The sequence below is a fragment of the Rhea americana genome, unplaced genomic scaffold (assembly GCF_003343005.1).
Source record: "Rhea americana isolate MKP2758 unplaced genomic scaffold, rheAme1 scaffold_20, whole genome shotgun sequence".
NCBI classification, from domain to species: domain Eukaryota; kingdom Metazoa; phylum Chordata; class Aves; order Rheiformes; family Rheidae; genus Rhea; species Rhea americana.
This window is the reverse complement of record NW_028186150.1, coordinates 5,067,867-5,085,367: the sequence shown is the minus strand read 5'-3', so window position 1 is coordinate 5,085,367 and position 17,501 is coordinate 5,067,867. Positions and strand designations below refer to the sequence as shown.

General features: G+C 46.1%; 1 protein-coding gene across 1 annotated transcript in view; it reads left to right on the top strand.

Annotated features, from left to right (window-relative positions):
- The first annotated feature begins 540 nt into the window (after window positions 1–540).
- ZNF423 (zinc finger protein 423) overlaps window positions 541–17,501 on the top strand; it is a 172,374-nt gene continuing 155,413 nt past the window's right edge. Inside the window, exons 1-3 of the mRNA XM_085303736.1 lie at window positions 541–629; window positions 792–850; window positions 1,380–1,439. Coding sequence (XP_085159862.1) covers window positions 541–629; window positions 792–850; window positions 1,380–1,439 — 208 coding nt within the window. The remainder of the gene's footprint in view (window positions 630–791; window positions 851–1,379; window positions 1,440–17,501) is intronic.

Below are 17,501 nucleotides of genomic sequence, written 5' to 3'. Positions count from 1 at the left end.
TCTCCGTGGGGCTTGCGGCTGCGGAGATCTGTCCGAGCAAACCAGCTGAAAGTCCATCAAAAATGAAGTAAAATTAAAACCTTCCACTTGTCTGTTTGAGCAAGGTATGCAAAGCGTTGACTTAGCTTAATTAATTTTGGAGAAAACCCTTCCAAAATGTAGGTATTTTAATGTTAAAATTTTAAATTTAATGTTAAAATGAGATATAACTGTGTGAGAGTGAAATCGTGTTCAGGGTAACTCTGCCCAGAAATTTTCTATTAAGCGCTGGCTAAAGCTGGAGCGAGCTGGTGGCTTGCAGGACGCAGAGCGGTAGGAAAGCCCGGGGAGGGAGCAGCTCTCGGCGCTGCGGGCTTCGGCGCCCGGAGCTGCGCCGTTCGGCGGGGGCGCGGGGCCGCTCCAGCTGCACGCCTGCCTAGCGGTTCCGCTCGAGCCACCRAATTCGGGTGGAAGCGCCGGAGAGCGTTCAGCGCGCAAAGCACGTGCTTTTCTGCAGGCAGAGCAGGCCCGATCCTTCGCCTTGCGGCGGCGGAGGGGTGGATGGTGCTGATAACCCTGGAGGAGCACGAGGAGCGGGCGCGCGGGCGATCTGTGCAGCTGCTGCGACCGCAGAGCGCCCAGCCTGGCAGGCGCGCCCCCGCGGCACGGGGCYCCGCGTTTCGCCCGTTTGTTGCCGGCTGATCTCGTGGTTATTCTCAAGAATGTGAGAGCCAGACGAAATTTTGTAATTCGTTGTAGGCAGCGTGTCACATAAATGTCATTCGCAAGTGCTGAGCGCCTGGTTCTGGCAGCTGCCGCATCGGCGGCTTCAGGACGGCTGTTCATGACTCGCAGGTTACAGACCGTGGTTGTGCGTTGTAATAAAACTTCTGGGGTTCAAGCTCTGAAAAAAAGTTAATTTTTTCAGTTCTTAGTACTATTAATAAGAAAGTATGTTGCTACGGTACAAGTTAGGCAGTTTTCCCTTCGTAGGACGGTTCTTTATTATGATCRGGTAAAGGATAAATTTCAAAAGCAATCTCTGCATTTGCAGTGGCAATTTTGTATGTGCTAGTYGTTGGGAACATACAAAATTTCAAATATGCCTACTTAGTGCATAGCGATAATGAAACCTCTATTAAATTTTCACRGCATCTTTCACTTATCTGTTCATGTAGCAACTGCAGGCAGAAATTCCGTAGTTAGTTTAAAAATGGAGGGGAAAAAGTCTTTGCTAAATTTCTGCCTTATGAATTGTTTTACAGAAGGCAATATGTTCTTTTTTGCTGCTGCAGAAGTCTGTTACAATACTTTAATGTCATGGTGGACCTCGTTTGCTGACTATTTTGCTTTCCRGTTGTTTGTTTTGTTGATCACAATTTATTTTTGTTCTTTTTCAGTGGAAGAGGGTGAATCTTCAGATTTTGCTTTGAACTGGGACTCATCAGTAACTCAATCAGGTAAATATTTTAGGTTCTTCTGATTGCAAAAACTGCCAGAAAGCTGCCAGGCTTTTTACAGGAACTGTATTTTGTATGTCACATTCCTGTCTCCAATCCAAGACTACCCACTGCAACACAATTTTTATATCAGTTCCATATGGTCAATAAAACCTATTACATACAGAGACTAATATACTCTTACCCTCTGGAGAGCCATTCCTCCTTCTTGTGGGCACGCTGAAACGGGTTGCCATTTCTCCAGTATAACTGCTTTGAAGTTTTCTGCAATGGGCACTGTTGCACATTCATTCCAATCTAATTACATAAAAGTGACTTTAACAGGAATTTTAAACTTCAGCCCCAACTGGAATGTGTGTATTTCGCTTCTTGGCGGAAATTGGAAAGTCCTGTCAAAGCTGGGGAGTGAAAGCGGTGCCTCGCCACGGCCGAGAGGTTTAACATCTGAACCGGCTTTTGGCTGTTTGGTAGCACTAACGCTAACATGTGTCTGGGACTAGTTCGTCTGCGTTACGCTGAAAATTTGGATAAAAAGAGGCTCAAGAGACCGAGCAGGATAAAGCACGCCTGTCTGTGTTTGTGTTGTACGTCTTGATAACACAGCCGTTAGGGTAAGTATCCGATCGGAGCGCTCCAGAGCTGGGGCAGGTCGCTAACCGCGTCTTGCCGCCTGCTTGTGCCGCGTGTGCCGGTACYGTGCGGGGCGTTGCGTCTCGGGCGTTTGCCAAGCTCTCGGCTTGTCTYCGGCTTTCGGGCTCTTCGCGTGGGGTGCTGCGGCGCGGGCGGCCGCGGTCCCGCGGCGCCTGGCTGCTGCCGGGTCCCAGGCAGCTGCCCGCGCGGGGCCGCTGGCCGGAGGCAGCCTCTCGGCAGGCTCGGGAGCCCGCGCTGCCTGAAACCCGGCCGCCGCGGGGGCAGCGGCGCTGCCCGGCGCTTCTGTGCCGCCGCGGGAGCTGGCCTGGGGCTTGCGCGTGCTCCCGGGGACGACGCCGTGAGCAGAGCCAGCCTGGGAAACGGTTTCCCCAAGTAGCTGGGTCTGCTCCGTTTTTCTTCCTTTTACTCCCATAATTTTAGCTCTYGTCTGAGCCGTTGGACGGGGGATAAGATGTGTTTGAGTGCTGAAAAATGTGCGCTACCTTGTGGATTCTCCTTTCGTTCAGTGGGTGCAGAGTTTCATCTGATGGTTATAAAGGTGCAGCACAGCCTCCTGTAAGGACAGGGACGTACACGGGGCGGAGGTTGCCGGCTGGGGCGTGGCTGAGGATCTGCACAGCACAAGCATAAAAAGCCGTAAGACATAGTGGTGGAGCGCTGCGGAGTTCCTCGCTCTCGTGTGGTGTGCCTCTACAGCTATATTCAGTAACCGAAACCAGTCCCTCAGTCCCAGGGTGCAAGACTTTCATTATGTTCTTTTATGATCTTCCTGTTTGCATTAGCTCCAGTAGTGTGATGTTGAACTTCAAAAAAGGGTGAAAAAACATGCTTCAACTTCACATTTCATGCCCCTGCCTTCCCCAGCCCAAGAAGATGAAATTGCCTCCCCTTCTTTAGCCCTCCCCAGAAGGAAAAAAAAAAAAAAAAAAAAAAAAGGCCAGAACCTGGACTTGTTAACTCTGAAGCACTTGCCAGATGTTTCAGATTAACATATTTTTCTCCCTTCTTCTCCTGCGCATGTTTGTCCATCTCTGTGTGTGTGCAAACACATACAAAGTGACTTCTGAAACATTCTCTTGGCGCTTGGTTCGACTACTGCCTTCCCTGGGTGAACGGCGCTTGCAACAGTGTCGTCGTGTTTGGGAACAGCGATACCAGGTGGAGTGTAATTTTTAAAACATTTTTGTATAGTAGCAAAATATTTATATTGATGCAGTTATGGTAGAGGGAAGAGGCTTTTAGTGCCATAGCTTATACTATCACTATCACGAAACCAGTGGTATACTGAAAATTTTTTGCTGGTACAAGTTCAAGCTGTGGTGGTAGGACTTGTCAATGCACTTGTAATAGCGTCTTTCCCTGGGGCAGACTTCAGCTTTTATACTTGCAGGGCAAGATATGTCAAGCACTGGAGCCCGAGTTCTCTTTCTAACGGTGAGATTTCTTTTACTTAATTGTGCTTAAGACGTGAATAGCTGCCCAACTACGGAGAAGCAGACTAATTACACTTGCCAAGAAAATGTGTCTAAAAATGAACTCAGGGCTATGGAAATAACATTGGTAATTTGCCACAATCCTGGATTATGAAGTGGCATTTTCCAAACTGCATTTTTCACCTCTGAAGCCACGGGAGGTGACTGAAGGTGGTGTGCTTGTGAACGGTGCTGCCTGAGCCCCACCAGCGCGGGCTGCGTGCTCCATCTGGTCTGTATGCTGACGGCTTAGTGCAGGTCGTCGTCCTCTCTACGTTTTGCATCCCTTTTGCTTACGCTAACTTGCTCACCTACTTTACTGCAGCACTTTTGCTCTAGGAAGGCAGGTGAGCAAGTTAGCCTCCTCTTTGGCTCAACTGCTCCACGCTAATAAAACCTGTGCAGGGGACCTGCTTTACAGGACTCCAGCCCTCACTGAGTTGCAGCAAGTTTTATGGTTTTTCTTTTATATATATATATGTATATATATATATACATATAACCACAGCTTAAAGGCTGTATGTATTAACTTAGAGAACTGGGAGAATGTACAAGGAGGCAGCGGTTGCCCTGATGCAATGGAAAATAATCTCCGTGTCCGCCAGCCCCGCTTAACAATGGGCATCGCACACGTTTCCTTCCTCTCCGGCTTCTGTAAACACTTTTTCCTTAATGTAGAAAGAAGGAGAAAAAATGCTTGTGCTTTCCTCTGCAGATCCGAGGGCAGGTTTGCTGTTGAGCAGCAGATGGGTAAGGCCATGCTGCTTCGGAGGGAGGCGTGTGCTTTCTGTGCCGGAGGGCGAGCGCGGGTGCAGGCGGCTTGCGGCGGCGCGGGGCTGGGGCACRAGGCTTTGTGCCCCTACAAAGCCAACAAGAAAATAAGATTTAATATTTGTCCGGCTAGAGCTCGGCTGTGCAATGCTGCGTGGCTGTTGCAATACATCATGGGAGTAGTATCTTGAGGAGCAACAAGGGACTTTTTAAAGAAGTAAAAAGTCTTACTGAATATATAGAGAATTTAAGGCATTTTTAAAAACCTGTGAAAGCACTTTACATGGAGGCTGCTGGGGAGTTTCTCGTTAGCCCGACTGCGAGGCCCTGGGGAAGTTCAGCTGCATCATCTGGGGCAAAAAGAGCTGATTCTGCGTCCTCCGTAGGTGCTGGCAAAGCCTTGCTGCTTCGTGCCTTTCTAAGGCAAGCAGCGGTCCCGTCTTCGTGCGACGCAGCTGCCTGCCGAGCTCCGCACGGGAAGGGCTGGGAAACGCGGTGCTCGGGCCGAGTCGCGCGCGGGTTCGCTCGCCCGGGCCTTCCAGGGAGAGAAAGCGGAGCAGCGCCCGCCGCGGCCCCCCGGCCGCCCCCGCGTGCCGCACCGTGCTGCGCCGTGCCGAGCCGCAGCGGCTGCTGCGGAGGGGGAGGCGGTGCGAGGGAGCTCTGTGCTTCTGCGCAGAGACGCGGAGGCGGCAGCTTTGGAGAGGCTAACCACAGAACGAAACAGCTGCGGTCCCTCGTTTTTGCCGCTCTGCAGTTTTGCACGAGGTCTCCCAGCTTTCACTTGAAACCTGTGGAAGAGGCACCTCTCAACACAGCTTGGGCGCTTGCACCCCATCCAGGGCTGTGCTCCCAGGTGTTCCCGGCCCCGGGATGCTCCTGCGAGCCGGCCGGGACCGAGATAGTATCTCATTTAACTTTTAAAAGGAAGAATGAGAAAAGCACCCAGAATAAAATTCTGGAGCTCTTCCTCTGCTGCAGAGTGTTGAAAAGGCAGGTCCCAGTTCAGCGAGCATTAGCTTTCAGGAGCTCTGAAATGGCCCTTTCTGAGCATCTTTGCAAGCTAAGAAATCTTTTAAAAGCTGATTTCATTAGTAAATCAATACTAGAAGATTGTAGCTTAGGTATGCAAGGATTCCCAAAGAAATAAATCTTTGGACTTCGTTAGCAAAGAACATAAGAGACTTTGATAATTTTCTTAGTGGAATATCTTTTTCAATATGCTAAGAAAGGTTTTATCTCAATTGATCTGTTTTCTTACAGTGRTTTTAAAAACAGCATCTGTTTCTTCTCTGCCTGGACCATCTGAGGTCCGCGAGAACTTTCCCAGGCGCTTCCAGCCCTGGGATCACGGCCCTGCAGTGCAGCCGTATGGAGGCAGGATCACGACGCTGGCAGCATGTAGCCTCGTAGCTACGGGGTAGCTGGAGGTGCTGATAATTTCGAGTATCCGCTCTGGGACTGGCCAAAACCCAAATAAAAAACAACCAGAAATAAAGCCGCAGAGGTTTCCTGGGTGGTGCGTGGGATGGTGGCTGTCGCACGGCGGACACTGGACGTGTCACCGCGTCCTGTGGCTGCTCTAGCGAAATCACTGGGCTTTCTGGCCAGCGCTGCTGCCAAGTTACAGGTGCAAGAGCACGCACGGCTAAAGGGCTGGTGGGCCAAATGTGTTACGCTACACCCTTTCTGTGTGCTGTTGCCCGAGAAAATTATACTTCAAACCTTACACCTGTTCTCTAAAGGGTAAAAGACATTTATTTTAAGTAGAGTTTTTATTTTCCTTGGTAAGGCTTAGGTTTTTATGATGTGTCATAGGTATGTGTCCTTTCAGAGGAGATGTTTTTAATGCTCTGTTCCTAACTGTAAAATTTATCTTTTATCTCCAATCTTTTACATATAAATAATGCATTTGAAAATAAATAAATTGGAGGATGCTCAGATAACGTGGTTGTGGAAGCCTAGTAAGGATCTAAGACAGAAGTAAGATTTTTTTTGCAATAGGTATAATGTTAAAAGAAGTAATAAAAGTAGTTATAGACCCTTGCCAGATGACTGTATCTGCAGGTTTTGTGAAGAAACTTCACACCGTCGGCATCGAGCCGGCCTCGGGCACAAGCACGGTGTGGGCCTCAGGATTTACATGAGAAGCACACGCTTGCCTATTATGGCATTTCCTGGAAAATACTTACTATTAAAAATGTTAATTAGGCAAATTACAGTGGTAGCACTGAGGAGGAGAATTAATTTCTATGGTGAAAGAGGGGAGGAAATAAAGGCTCACCTAAAAGTGAGCTACCACGTGTCRGCAGCCTGCTATGGACGGCAAGGGTTCATCTGAGTCTGGGACTGTGCCAGCGAGGTTGCGTTAACCTCACTGAAGTCCAGTTATCACGGTGGGTCTCCCACACCAGGTTGGCGTGGGCTAGGTCAGGTCTCCATGGCCAGTGTCTCCTGTCCACGGCGGCTCGCCTGGGGGYGAAACCCTTCCCGTGGGAACACCCGTGAGGCGCTTTCCCTGCTGTGGGCTCCAGCTCCTTCCCCTGTGGCAGCCCCCACGCCGGCGGGGACGTGGCCTGGCGAGAGCTGGTGCCCCTGAGCTGGAGGGGCTGCGGGGAGCCTGCCTTCTCCTCTTCACACTTTGCATTTTTTTTCCATTTRGTGTTATCCTGTCATCTCTTGCTGCCTGAGCAAAAGGATGTGTTTAGATGAACATTTTCTGTGTTTTTGGATGAAAATTATATCTCTTGTTTATGATGGCCCACTGGGGCGTAGCTAGCAGTAATGGGCTAAAAGAAGGCAGAGGAGATCCTAGGCTGAATGTCAGGAAACATTTCCCAATAGTGAGATCTAATAGACTGTGGAATTATCTCCCACTACTTAGGTCATTTTCAAACCAGACCGGGCAGAGCAGTTGAAAGCACGCWGCGGGAATAGTCTCACAGTGGCAGTGCCATGGACGAGATGACCTAATAGGTCTTTCTCCTCTCTAATTTACCCAATTCTGCCATGCTCGGGATTTGCTAATATCCTGCAGATTTTAGGACAGAAGACGACTGGATAGCCTGGCAAGTTGTGCTTTTGAGAGGTTATTTCAGTAAGACATTTTTATGTAGGACCTCAAAGCACTTTGTAAATGCTAATTAAGCCCCCTGACCTGGTAGAAAGTATGCTTTTCTAGTCCATATTCATCCGTCTGTGGACAGCCATGTATTCGTACTAAGAAACACAAAATGAGGTTTTCCCATCTTCCCATCTTGGGCCCGACGTCTCCTCTGAAGGGGCTCGGGTCCAGGATTGGCCGGTGATGGCTGCTTCACGTTGTTTTGGACAGTTTCTGTAGGTCAGTGGCTTCCCCCTCCCAGCCATGCTCAGCTTGGCCGGTCGGAGCAAGGGAGGAGGAAACCGCATGACTGCAGGAAGTGGTTGCAGTGGGTTTTACCTCTGTGCAATTAGCCAGCAGAAGGGCTGAAGAAAAGTCTCCTGGAGAACAATTTCTTCAGTTTTTTACAGAAACTTCTGAACCTCTTTGATTAGTTTGCACATTGCAGTTTTACCCGGTAGCTCAAAGCTCCCAGCCTGAATAAATGTAATTGGAATAACAATATACCACATTGACCTGTTGCTTAAAAGAGAAAAATCAATAAAAAATAATGCCACAGTGGTGGATCACCACTGATCATTCTTTTTGAGAATAAAGTAAACAATACCAGCCATGAGAATGGGATTTTAAAAACAAGGTTGTAGAAAAAGAAAAACAAATGGTATAAACAAACTCCATGGCTTTGTTTTCTAGCCTGAGTAAGAACATTGATATGAAACTYGGCAGTGAAGAGCTATGTGAAATTTCTGGTGCTTTGCCCAAATAATCTTTCCTYATTCCGAACAGGAAACTAGAGTGGTTTGGGTTGGAAGGGACCTCTAGTGGGTCTTACCCAACATTGACCCAAGCTGTAAATGCCTCAATACCCATTACCTCTGTAAGTTATTGTCTTTACTCTGTTACTCTGTTAAGTTATTGTCTTTAACTGTTAGGCTTTTTGTAGAGCGAGAGTACAAAGTATGCCTCTCGCGGTGTAAGGATGTGTGTAAAGCAGAAAAATAAGGCCAGATACTCATGAGCAAAAGGAATTTTTAGGCTAACGTAGCTTGAGGTTTACCATAATAGAATATAGATTTGAGTTTCTGTYGCTTGGCGTCTAAAGTAGCCTTTTCAGGACTGCCTGTAAGGAATTATTATGTCACTGTCAAAATCAGCTGAACCCATCTCGCAGTCTTGTAGTTGTTGTGTATAATTTCAAATGATAAAACTGTTAAGTGGGACCACTTATAATGAGATTTGAGATACCCTATGGCTCTCACTTGGAGACGAGTGACCTTTGTCTTTTTGAGGCTGAGCAGCAGCGTGATAGATTTAATAGTTGTGTGCAGAGACCTGGCACTACATTGGGGTGTGCAGGGGAGAGGTGCTCGGTGTGCCTTGCTCTACATATTTCTGAATTCATCAAGTTTGTGGCTAAAGTGCCTGCGTGTTTGCGTGTTTTACTCGCCATGCCTCCTTCTCCATCGGATGGCTTCGGCACTCGTTAGTATAAATTATTAGGCATTCGCTAAATACTGAGCAGAGAAATGAAAAAAATGCTCACTTTGCTTGGAAACACTGTCTGTATTACATAAAGCTCTGACAAGATCAAGCCTCTAATTAAATTATCTGGCACGTGGACAATTCTGCTCTGAGATCGGCTGAACTAATGTGTAGCCATTAGCTAATACAGCCACCAAATCAGAAGTACCAAAGAGACAATTTACATCGGGCCACAGCGTGTTTTAAAAAATTCTGGTGAGTTGTGAAGCCTGTAACGTTAATTGCCAGTTAACACATTGTAATTGCTGTAATTATTTGCAAGTAAAATGATGTAAGGGACTTGCATTGTACTTCCCTTACACTTCACATGTTGGTGATCCACTAAATCTTCCACTTAGAATTTTACTACTTCTTTTAAGAGCTGAAGAGCCACTCACAGAGGCCTGATCTCATCTGTAAGCTTGCTGTTATGCATGTTGTCTTTAACACYGGCTAGTGGCTGCCGAAAGTCTTTATTAAAAAAAATGCGCTAAAATAATAAATGGAAATCTCTGCTGCTGACCGAAGAGAGCATGCATAACCCTACAGACAGCGTTTCTGGAGCCCAGCTGGGAGAGAGCCCTCAGCACAAATTGCCAGCCTATTGCATCCCACAGCCACGCCGCGGAAGTGGGCCAAAAGCTCCTCCGTATGGGATTAAAGGGATGTGTAATAGATTAAAGATCAAAAATGTTAATTAAGAAATGGTCTTTTCTAATAAGATGCCTTCAAGGGCACAGGACCAAAAATGAGGAAATATCTCATTTTGGCAACTGTGCTACGGTTGTAATGAAACTGGAGTGCAGGGTAAGGGGGATGAACACATAGAAGCCTCGTTTTAAAGGCATTTCCTTCAGAAGGAATAAATCAATTAGCAATAAAAATGTAAATAGAAAAGTCAAAACGGCATTAATCTGAATGCTGCTGAACAACATGTGCATTTTAGCTTCATGTTTTCTTAAGGATAATTTGGCAGTTTGTGACTGATAAAGACAGACTACTTCAGTTTATTGGTATTTAAGCAGCAGTATAGTAACTTGACTGAAAAATAACCACTTCTTTTGGACGCTTTGATGCATTTGAAGTGAATCCATGCAATATATTTTTCTAATTTAAATTTCTAGACATGGAAAGTCTAGCACCTTCCTTGCTGGTTTGCAGCTTTTAGGGAACGTACTTGGGGAAGGGACWGACTTCTCCCCGGCAAACCCCAAAGCTCTCCTATTCCAGTCTCCTGCAGAGGGGAGAATTTTATATTTTACAAATAAACTGATACGCAAGTGCTACCTTTTGTGCTAAATCCAAAAGGGCTGTGAAGGTTTATTGCATCATTGTAACTAAAGGAAATACATTTTTTCTCAAGCTTTAACTCTGCTAGTTAGTGACTCTGCTGTTACATTTTCTTCTATTAAACTCATCAAAAAGCCCAAAGGAAAAATTGAGTATTTGACAGCATTTTTTCCATGTGGTGGGGTGATGGCATTTCTCTTCCCACCTTTTCCTCTCCTCAGACTTAATGCTGAAAGCGGCAGTATTTCTTAAGTGAGTTATTTGCTAGGAAAAAATAGGAGGACCCTGTAGCCAAACTTCTTCCCTCTCTACTGTAAGCTTTTGCCTGGATAAAGAAAACCACTGGCACAGTAAGGCTGTCTGCGTAGTGGGTGGGAGAAATATTGTGGTAAGGCACGTGCATGCCGTGCAAGCTCGGGCCCGGTGAAAACGCCTCAGCAGAAGAACGTCCTCTGCCCAGGGGCTGCAAGTTAGGCTGGTTGCTCTCGCTGTATGTGTTTTGTCTTCACGTGTTGTGCAAATCTTTAATAGAACAGAGCATTTGGGGGCAAAGACTGCACAAAGCATCGTGGCCCTGCAGCAGCGTTGCTACCTGCTAATCGATATTCTAGCGAACAAAGTGGGGAACTGGTGACACACAAGTTCTTGCGAAGTGGAATGATGGTTTTCCCTGTTTCTCACTTAAGTAGGATGGGTTGAGAGCTCYCAGAGCCGGGCACGGCATAGTCTAGCCCTTGATGTTGTTGCTGAGTTTGGATGGRTTTGAGGGACTGATCTTTCCTTGATTTTACTTACAGGATTTATTTAAGTGGGATAGCTCAGGCCTGAATTAGCCCTCTAGCATGAGTGACGCATCAAGCAGAGCATGAGGAAGGCTGTTTCCTCTTTTTATGAAGTTCCTCTAAAAATCTTGAAGTCACCTCGTACTAGACAATTTTGAAGACTGTTCTCAGTTGAAGTTTTCCTCCAAATAATTTTGAAAAAATAGTATGCAGGCAGATGCGTGCAGCCTGTCATTCTTCGTTCAGATGCAATAGGGGGTGACTTCGTTGATTTAATCAAGTAGGTTATATTTGCGAAAATAGGGTCAGCTTGTAATGCTGTCATTAACTTGTACAGAATGTGTGTCATCCATAGAAACAGAGAAAACTTGAACTTGAACTTTGTTTAATAGCTGTTCATATCGGGCTCTTTGTGTTTAGCACATAGATCTGAAACAGATGACAACTTATCCTGTTAAATGAATGGGAAATACTCTGTGCAAAAAGCATTTGGCTTCTCTTCCTTGATCATATTAAACAAAATATGTTTATTGCCAGATTTCCACAGTAACAATCAGGAAGCATATACAAAATCAGCAGGATTAAGCAGCTATAACTGAGAGCAGCATTTGGCCTGTAATCTCAGGAAAAAAGAAACGTGTTGTAAAAATTTACTTTTTTTTCTGCTAATGGTGAATTTCAGGCTGAAATYTTGTACGTGTTGGCAAATAGCCAGATTAGTAAAACACCTTCTGGACAGGATGTAGCAGAATTCCACATCTTTTCTTTATATTTTCGTTATATATTATGTGCTCAGAGAGCTGTAGTGTTGAAGACGTGAGCAGTATCACCKCCACGAACGCTCTTTGCATCCCTGAGTTTGTCCTGTGGCTAGCAAGTATAGATACTTCTGGGTAACAGAATTAAATTATGCTCCATTCTTCACCCTTACTTCGAAAAAGACATCCAAGCAGATGATATCTGTTGTTCAGCATTTATGGTGTTTTGTGTGTGAAACTGAAAAAAGAATCAGTGTCGCTGTTCCTCCAAAGCAGTTATTAAAGAATGGTGATTTCTTAGGGCTTTTTTTGTGGACTGAGATTGTAAACCTGTTGTATTTTAAATGTCTTTTTGATTTGCAAAGAAATGCAGATGCACCCCGTGCACTAGAAGCGTTGCAGAGCCACCAGCGAACTGCTAGATGAGAAAAGCCATCGCAAGAGTTAAGTGATTTTAGCGTGATACTGTAATGAAATATTTTGAAACCATATCGAGTTAATGAATATTGTGGCCAGCCTGCATAATGCACTGAGGATGCAGGAAGTGGAAGCGCTTTAAAAATAGGCTCCGGGCCRCGTTTGTGGCACATAGAGTGGAAGGACCGAGAAACCTCCTGCCGTGGCGGTGGGGCTGCGGGCGCCGGGGGCCGCGGGGCGCCGCGGGGCGGGAGCCGTCCCGCCTGCCCGCGCTGCCGGCCCCGAGGCCGGGCACCGCGGCGGGCCGGGGGGTCCCCGCGCCCCGGCGGGCCGGGACGCTGCACACGCGGCGGTTCGCTCTGCGGCAAGCGCGGTGCAGCGTGAAGTCCTCAGGCGTGGGTTTTCCTCACTGTCAGCGGCTAAAATGCTAAAATTCAGCTTTGGAAATTTCAGGAATAAAATTGGGGCTGRGCCCCTGCAATGAAACCTCCCTTTTTAAGACAGCTAATTTGCTGTTGTTATTACTTTTTACCTTGTGCAGAGTACACAGGGACTGGGGCTACTAAAGAGCGTATCAACTAAATTAGGATTAATTAGAAGTCCTCCCAAATAGCCAGTGCTTCATCAGCAACTGAACAGCGTGTAAATAAATCTAATTTCTCTACAACTAAACTCTTCAGAAGCTTAATTACAATGGCAATGATCTTCTCCATCCGCCCGCCCCCAGCTTTCTTTCCCTCCTTGGTGGCAGAGGGTCGTTATCCCTCCGTCTGGTAACAGGCATTTCGAGCAGCCTCAGATCCCACCTCTCRCTGGGGTCCTTTGAGGCCAGGGAAGAAATGGAGGAGCTTCCCGCACGTCCAGAAGAGCCCAATTAAGGTAGTTTGCAAGAAACTAGAGCAGCAGAAAGCACCAATGCAAAGAAAAAAACCCTCAATGTTCTAGAGAGACTTTGGTTAACTACCTGAAGTATCCACTCTCTGGATTAATGGCCATCTAAATTTCTTTCCCATTACGAGTTATTTGCCACCAGAAATCCACACTTATCTGTCCCTTTATTTTTGCCTGGCATCATTCCCGTGATCCAGACCTGAGTCCTCTGGCAGGTACTCAGGCTTGATTACCACATTGCTGTCTACTGCTCTCACACTTGAGACCTGCAAAATTAGAGGAGCAGTTGAGCAGAGACAAGTCTTTACAATCATTTTAGCTTTGACTCTTTTAAATATCTTTTCACACTTTCTTTTCCACATATGACTAGAAAAATGAACCTAGGAAAACATTAAGAGCAGAAGTGTTATCACTGCTAAAATATCACCACACTGGAGGACTGGTGCAGCTAACTTATTATTCCAGAGATAAATAGCTGAAAAGCTCTAGTTAGAAATTATTTATTGCGAGAAAAGCACGAACCCTGCGTGCCGGGTTCGGCTGGCCGCAGGAAGGGCGCTGCTAGGGGCTTGTTCAAAGGGATTAGTTCAGTTCATTTGATGCTTGATTCGCTAGCCACTCTTTTATATATGTATTTTTTTAATTTCTAATTTTATTAAAACCGGTGCGTGCCTTATTATGCGGTGTCACGTTCCAGACTACCCGAAATTAATAAATGAGCAGCAGCAGAGTAGCATGCAGCAGAATTCGAACAGCGTGAGCCACGCATAAGTATTATCTCACTTAGCTCAAATTTAAACACTCTGCTTTGCTCAATTTAATTATCTGAAATTACTGAATTAACGGCTTTGTCGAGAGAAACGTGTAGGACGTCGGCGTTTCCTATGACAGGCAGGAACTAGAAAGGAAATTTGAGGGGCATTAGTTTTTATGTGAGAGCTGGTGTTAAACACGCCCTGCGGTACCACCGAGCCCGCGATCCAAACCCGCCTGGCGGGCAGGAGAGGAGAGAGCGCAGGGAACGGCGGGGACCCTTCGGAGCCGCCGTGCCGCTCGGGACGGGACGGGACGGGGCGCGGGCACGGCCCCGGCGGAGCCAGCCAAGAGCCCCGCGCGCGGTGCSCCCGCGCGCCCTGCTCCTCGCGCGCCGACGCGCGCTTCCCTCGACCGTCGCCCTCCCCGTCCCGCGGGCTGCGCGCCTTGGTTGTGGTCGGGTGGCGGGACGCCGTCGCTCTTCCGGTCTCGGTCACAACGCTTTGGGGTTTTACTGGTGGAAAAATCGAAGAAAAGGTGAACGGAAGCGCTGTGTGCGAGGATACGGGCTGCTTCGTAGGCAAACGCCGCGGAGCGCAGCCGAGAGGGCTGTCGGGGCTCCTCGGGAGCGTCCCGGACGGGCTCGTTCGGACGCGCTTTCCCTGCGGACCGTCGTAAGCAGAGGAAGGGAACTTTCCGCGGCTGGAAGAACAGCTCTAGCTCTGCCTCCTGGGCCTTATGCGAGGGGAGGGGGAAACGGGGCAGTTCTGCCTTTTGAATTAGGCTGAGGGGATATGGTCGCATTTTGTCACTTWCAGTAAATTACATCATCTGTAATTTTTCTTTCTTTAACAATCAGCAGGTTTATTTTAATAATCAATTCCAACAGATGGTATTCTAAGCAGAACTAGTCGGTGTCTTATTTTTTTCATTTGATATGCAGCTGCAATAATAAGCCACATCTGAGTTTTGTTAAGCCTCCCAAATTTTCTGTCTGCTCAGGGAACTATAGATTTAAGCTTCACAGCTATCTGGCTTCACCTTAAAGTAAAAWATATATATATATTTATACATATAAATCTATTATATAAATATATTTATTTATATTTRTATTATATAAAATCTATTTCACAGTCTTAAAAAAAAATTTTGTCATAACTATAAATTAAAATGTGATTAAAATGTCCTGTGTTAAATCTGAGAGCAGGATTTGGTGGAGCTGCTAGAAACAGGATGCTTGTTTAGAACAGAGATTTGACAAATACTGAGGTTAAGTGCATTATTAAAATATTAATATAGTTAAATAAAAAAGACACTAACTTTGGAACTGAAATCTTGCRTTGCGTATATCGTATTATGGTGGTCATCATTATTTAGCAAACACTTGCATGCCGAAGGTTAGAAGTGCATTTTTGTGAAGAAGTGCGCTTCAGTTGGAGGTCTGTCCTTACTGCACACTGATTTCCTGGCATGTATAAAAATTAGTTTAGATCAGTTTTGATTTGGGCCTTATTATATCACCTGGGCATGGAAGTAGCTCCCGTTCAGATGCACCTTAAGAATCTAGAAGTGGACAAAACCACCAAATTTTTACGTGTGTAGTCCATCGCGCAGGTGTTAAACGTCTTGAGTAAACGGATGGAGCTTCCCGCGAGTGAATGATGGCTTGGGCAGCTGGGACGGTTGCGCGCAGACGCACTGTTAATTTGCAAAGCGCAGAGCTGTGCGAAGCGCGTTGGTGCGCGGCCCCGGGAGAGCGCCGCGGTGCCGCTGCCGCGCGGAAGCGGCGCTGGCCGTCGTCCCGGCCGCGCGGTGCCGGGGGCCGCGCCGCCCTCCCGCTCTGAACCCTCCCGCGGAGCCTGCTGTGGCGGGGCCGTGTTCACGTCCCGCGTGTGTAACCGTAAACCGGCTGCCAGGGGCTGGAGAGCTGATGCACGTTATGTGCTGCTAATGCTGCAAAGCACAATCCCGCTGCTACCTGCATGCAGATAAATAACAACAGCTTAGATCTCTGTCCACTTCTCAGCGCATAAATGCGTTTGTCACGTAACGTGGTAACCTCTAAATCATTTTAGTAAAAGCACTAGAAAGGCTGAAATACTACTTGCAGGTAAAATTGCTTTTACTCTTTGGTGTTGGTTTTTATGATTTCTGTATCGGAATTTTTTTTAATGCTTTTAGAGAAATATGATGCTGAATCACTATTGCTAGGTCTCTCTCTTTCTCTCTCTCTCTCAATTTTTTTTAATTTTTATTTCTCTCTGGTTTTTTTTGCCTTCCTAAGATCTGAAGAATGAGCCTGCAGGCTAAAAGTAACCATAAAATATTCATTAAGTTTTTTTCTTGTTTTTGTTATAGACACAGATATCGCTCTAATGTGCTTGGTCAGTTTTGAGGCTACTATTTTTGTTACTCTACATAAATCATTAGCAAGCATTTTTAGCATGATCAGTGRAAGGCTAATAGAAGCCCATAATTTACAGATAAATCTTTTTGATTAGCTACTCAGAAATTTCCTTAAAAAAGGAGTGGAAATAAACTGTTCCACACTGAAAACTGGAGACTGTGTGCAATTTGTGCATAAATTGAAATCATCTTTGTAATAGACTCCTAGGAAGGTGTGGGGCTGCCTTTGAGGTAATGATTTAAACATAAACTGACCCTTGATGAGGGAGTTGGAGTTTCAGTTTAATGCATTTCTGCAGTTTTCCTTCGCCTTCAGTGCCTTCAAATTCCACACAAATAATTCCTTTATAACAAGTGCCTTTTCAGAAGATGTATGCTGCTGACAGTTAATATAAAATTATTGCCCCTGAATGCATTTTCGTAATTACTTCCCAGAGAACTGTCTTTGTGTTAGAAGACATTTCACACTTTAGTAACATAAGTGTTTGGGGAGAACATGAGTAATAATTACAAGCAGTCTTTCAGTGAAAATAAACCTAAAAATTATATATRTAAAAAAAGGCTAATGTTAAAGTTGGTTAGAGACAGTGAGGAATTTATTTAGCATGTTATGCATGTCTATATATTTTCCAAGTTTAATAACCCTTCAGTAACTAAACTTAAAAAAGCAATAAAGAACAGAGAAACTGCTTTCTAATTTTTAAGCAATAATGAAACTAAAAACTGATTAAAAGTGACATGTTACTGGAGACAGAATAAAGAAACTTAATCTGAATGCTCCTATAGGAGATTTCTGCTATAATGGAAAATGAAATGACTCACAGTTTGATCAATAAAAAAATTAGCAGCATTTAATAAAAGGTTTCTCCAGCATGTTGACTAAAGGATATTATGAATGTCTTGAAATCCAAGAAAATCAGGATTTTAGGTTSASTTSGTGCTMGCTGAGCGTGCRAGATTTAAAAATKGACTGAGAGAAGACAGTGGGCTTTRGATGAGACCCTATATGTCAATAAATAATAATAAATTATTAAAAAAGAGAAATCACAAGGCTGGGATTGCCCGTAGAAGTGGCTGTGTGTTCCGGGGGCCGTTCCGGGGGCGCTGGCAGGGAGCTGGTGTTCCCGCGGGCACCGAGGGCGGAATCGCGGCTGCGCTGGGAAAACGGGCCGAGAGGTTTGCAGCCGGAGTGAGAGGGGAAGGCGAGGCGCCGCGCGGCGCCGGGTTCCCGCGTGCCGCCCCTCGGCCGT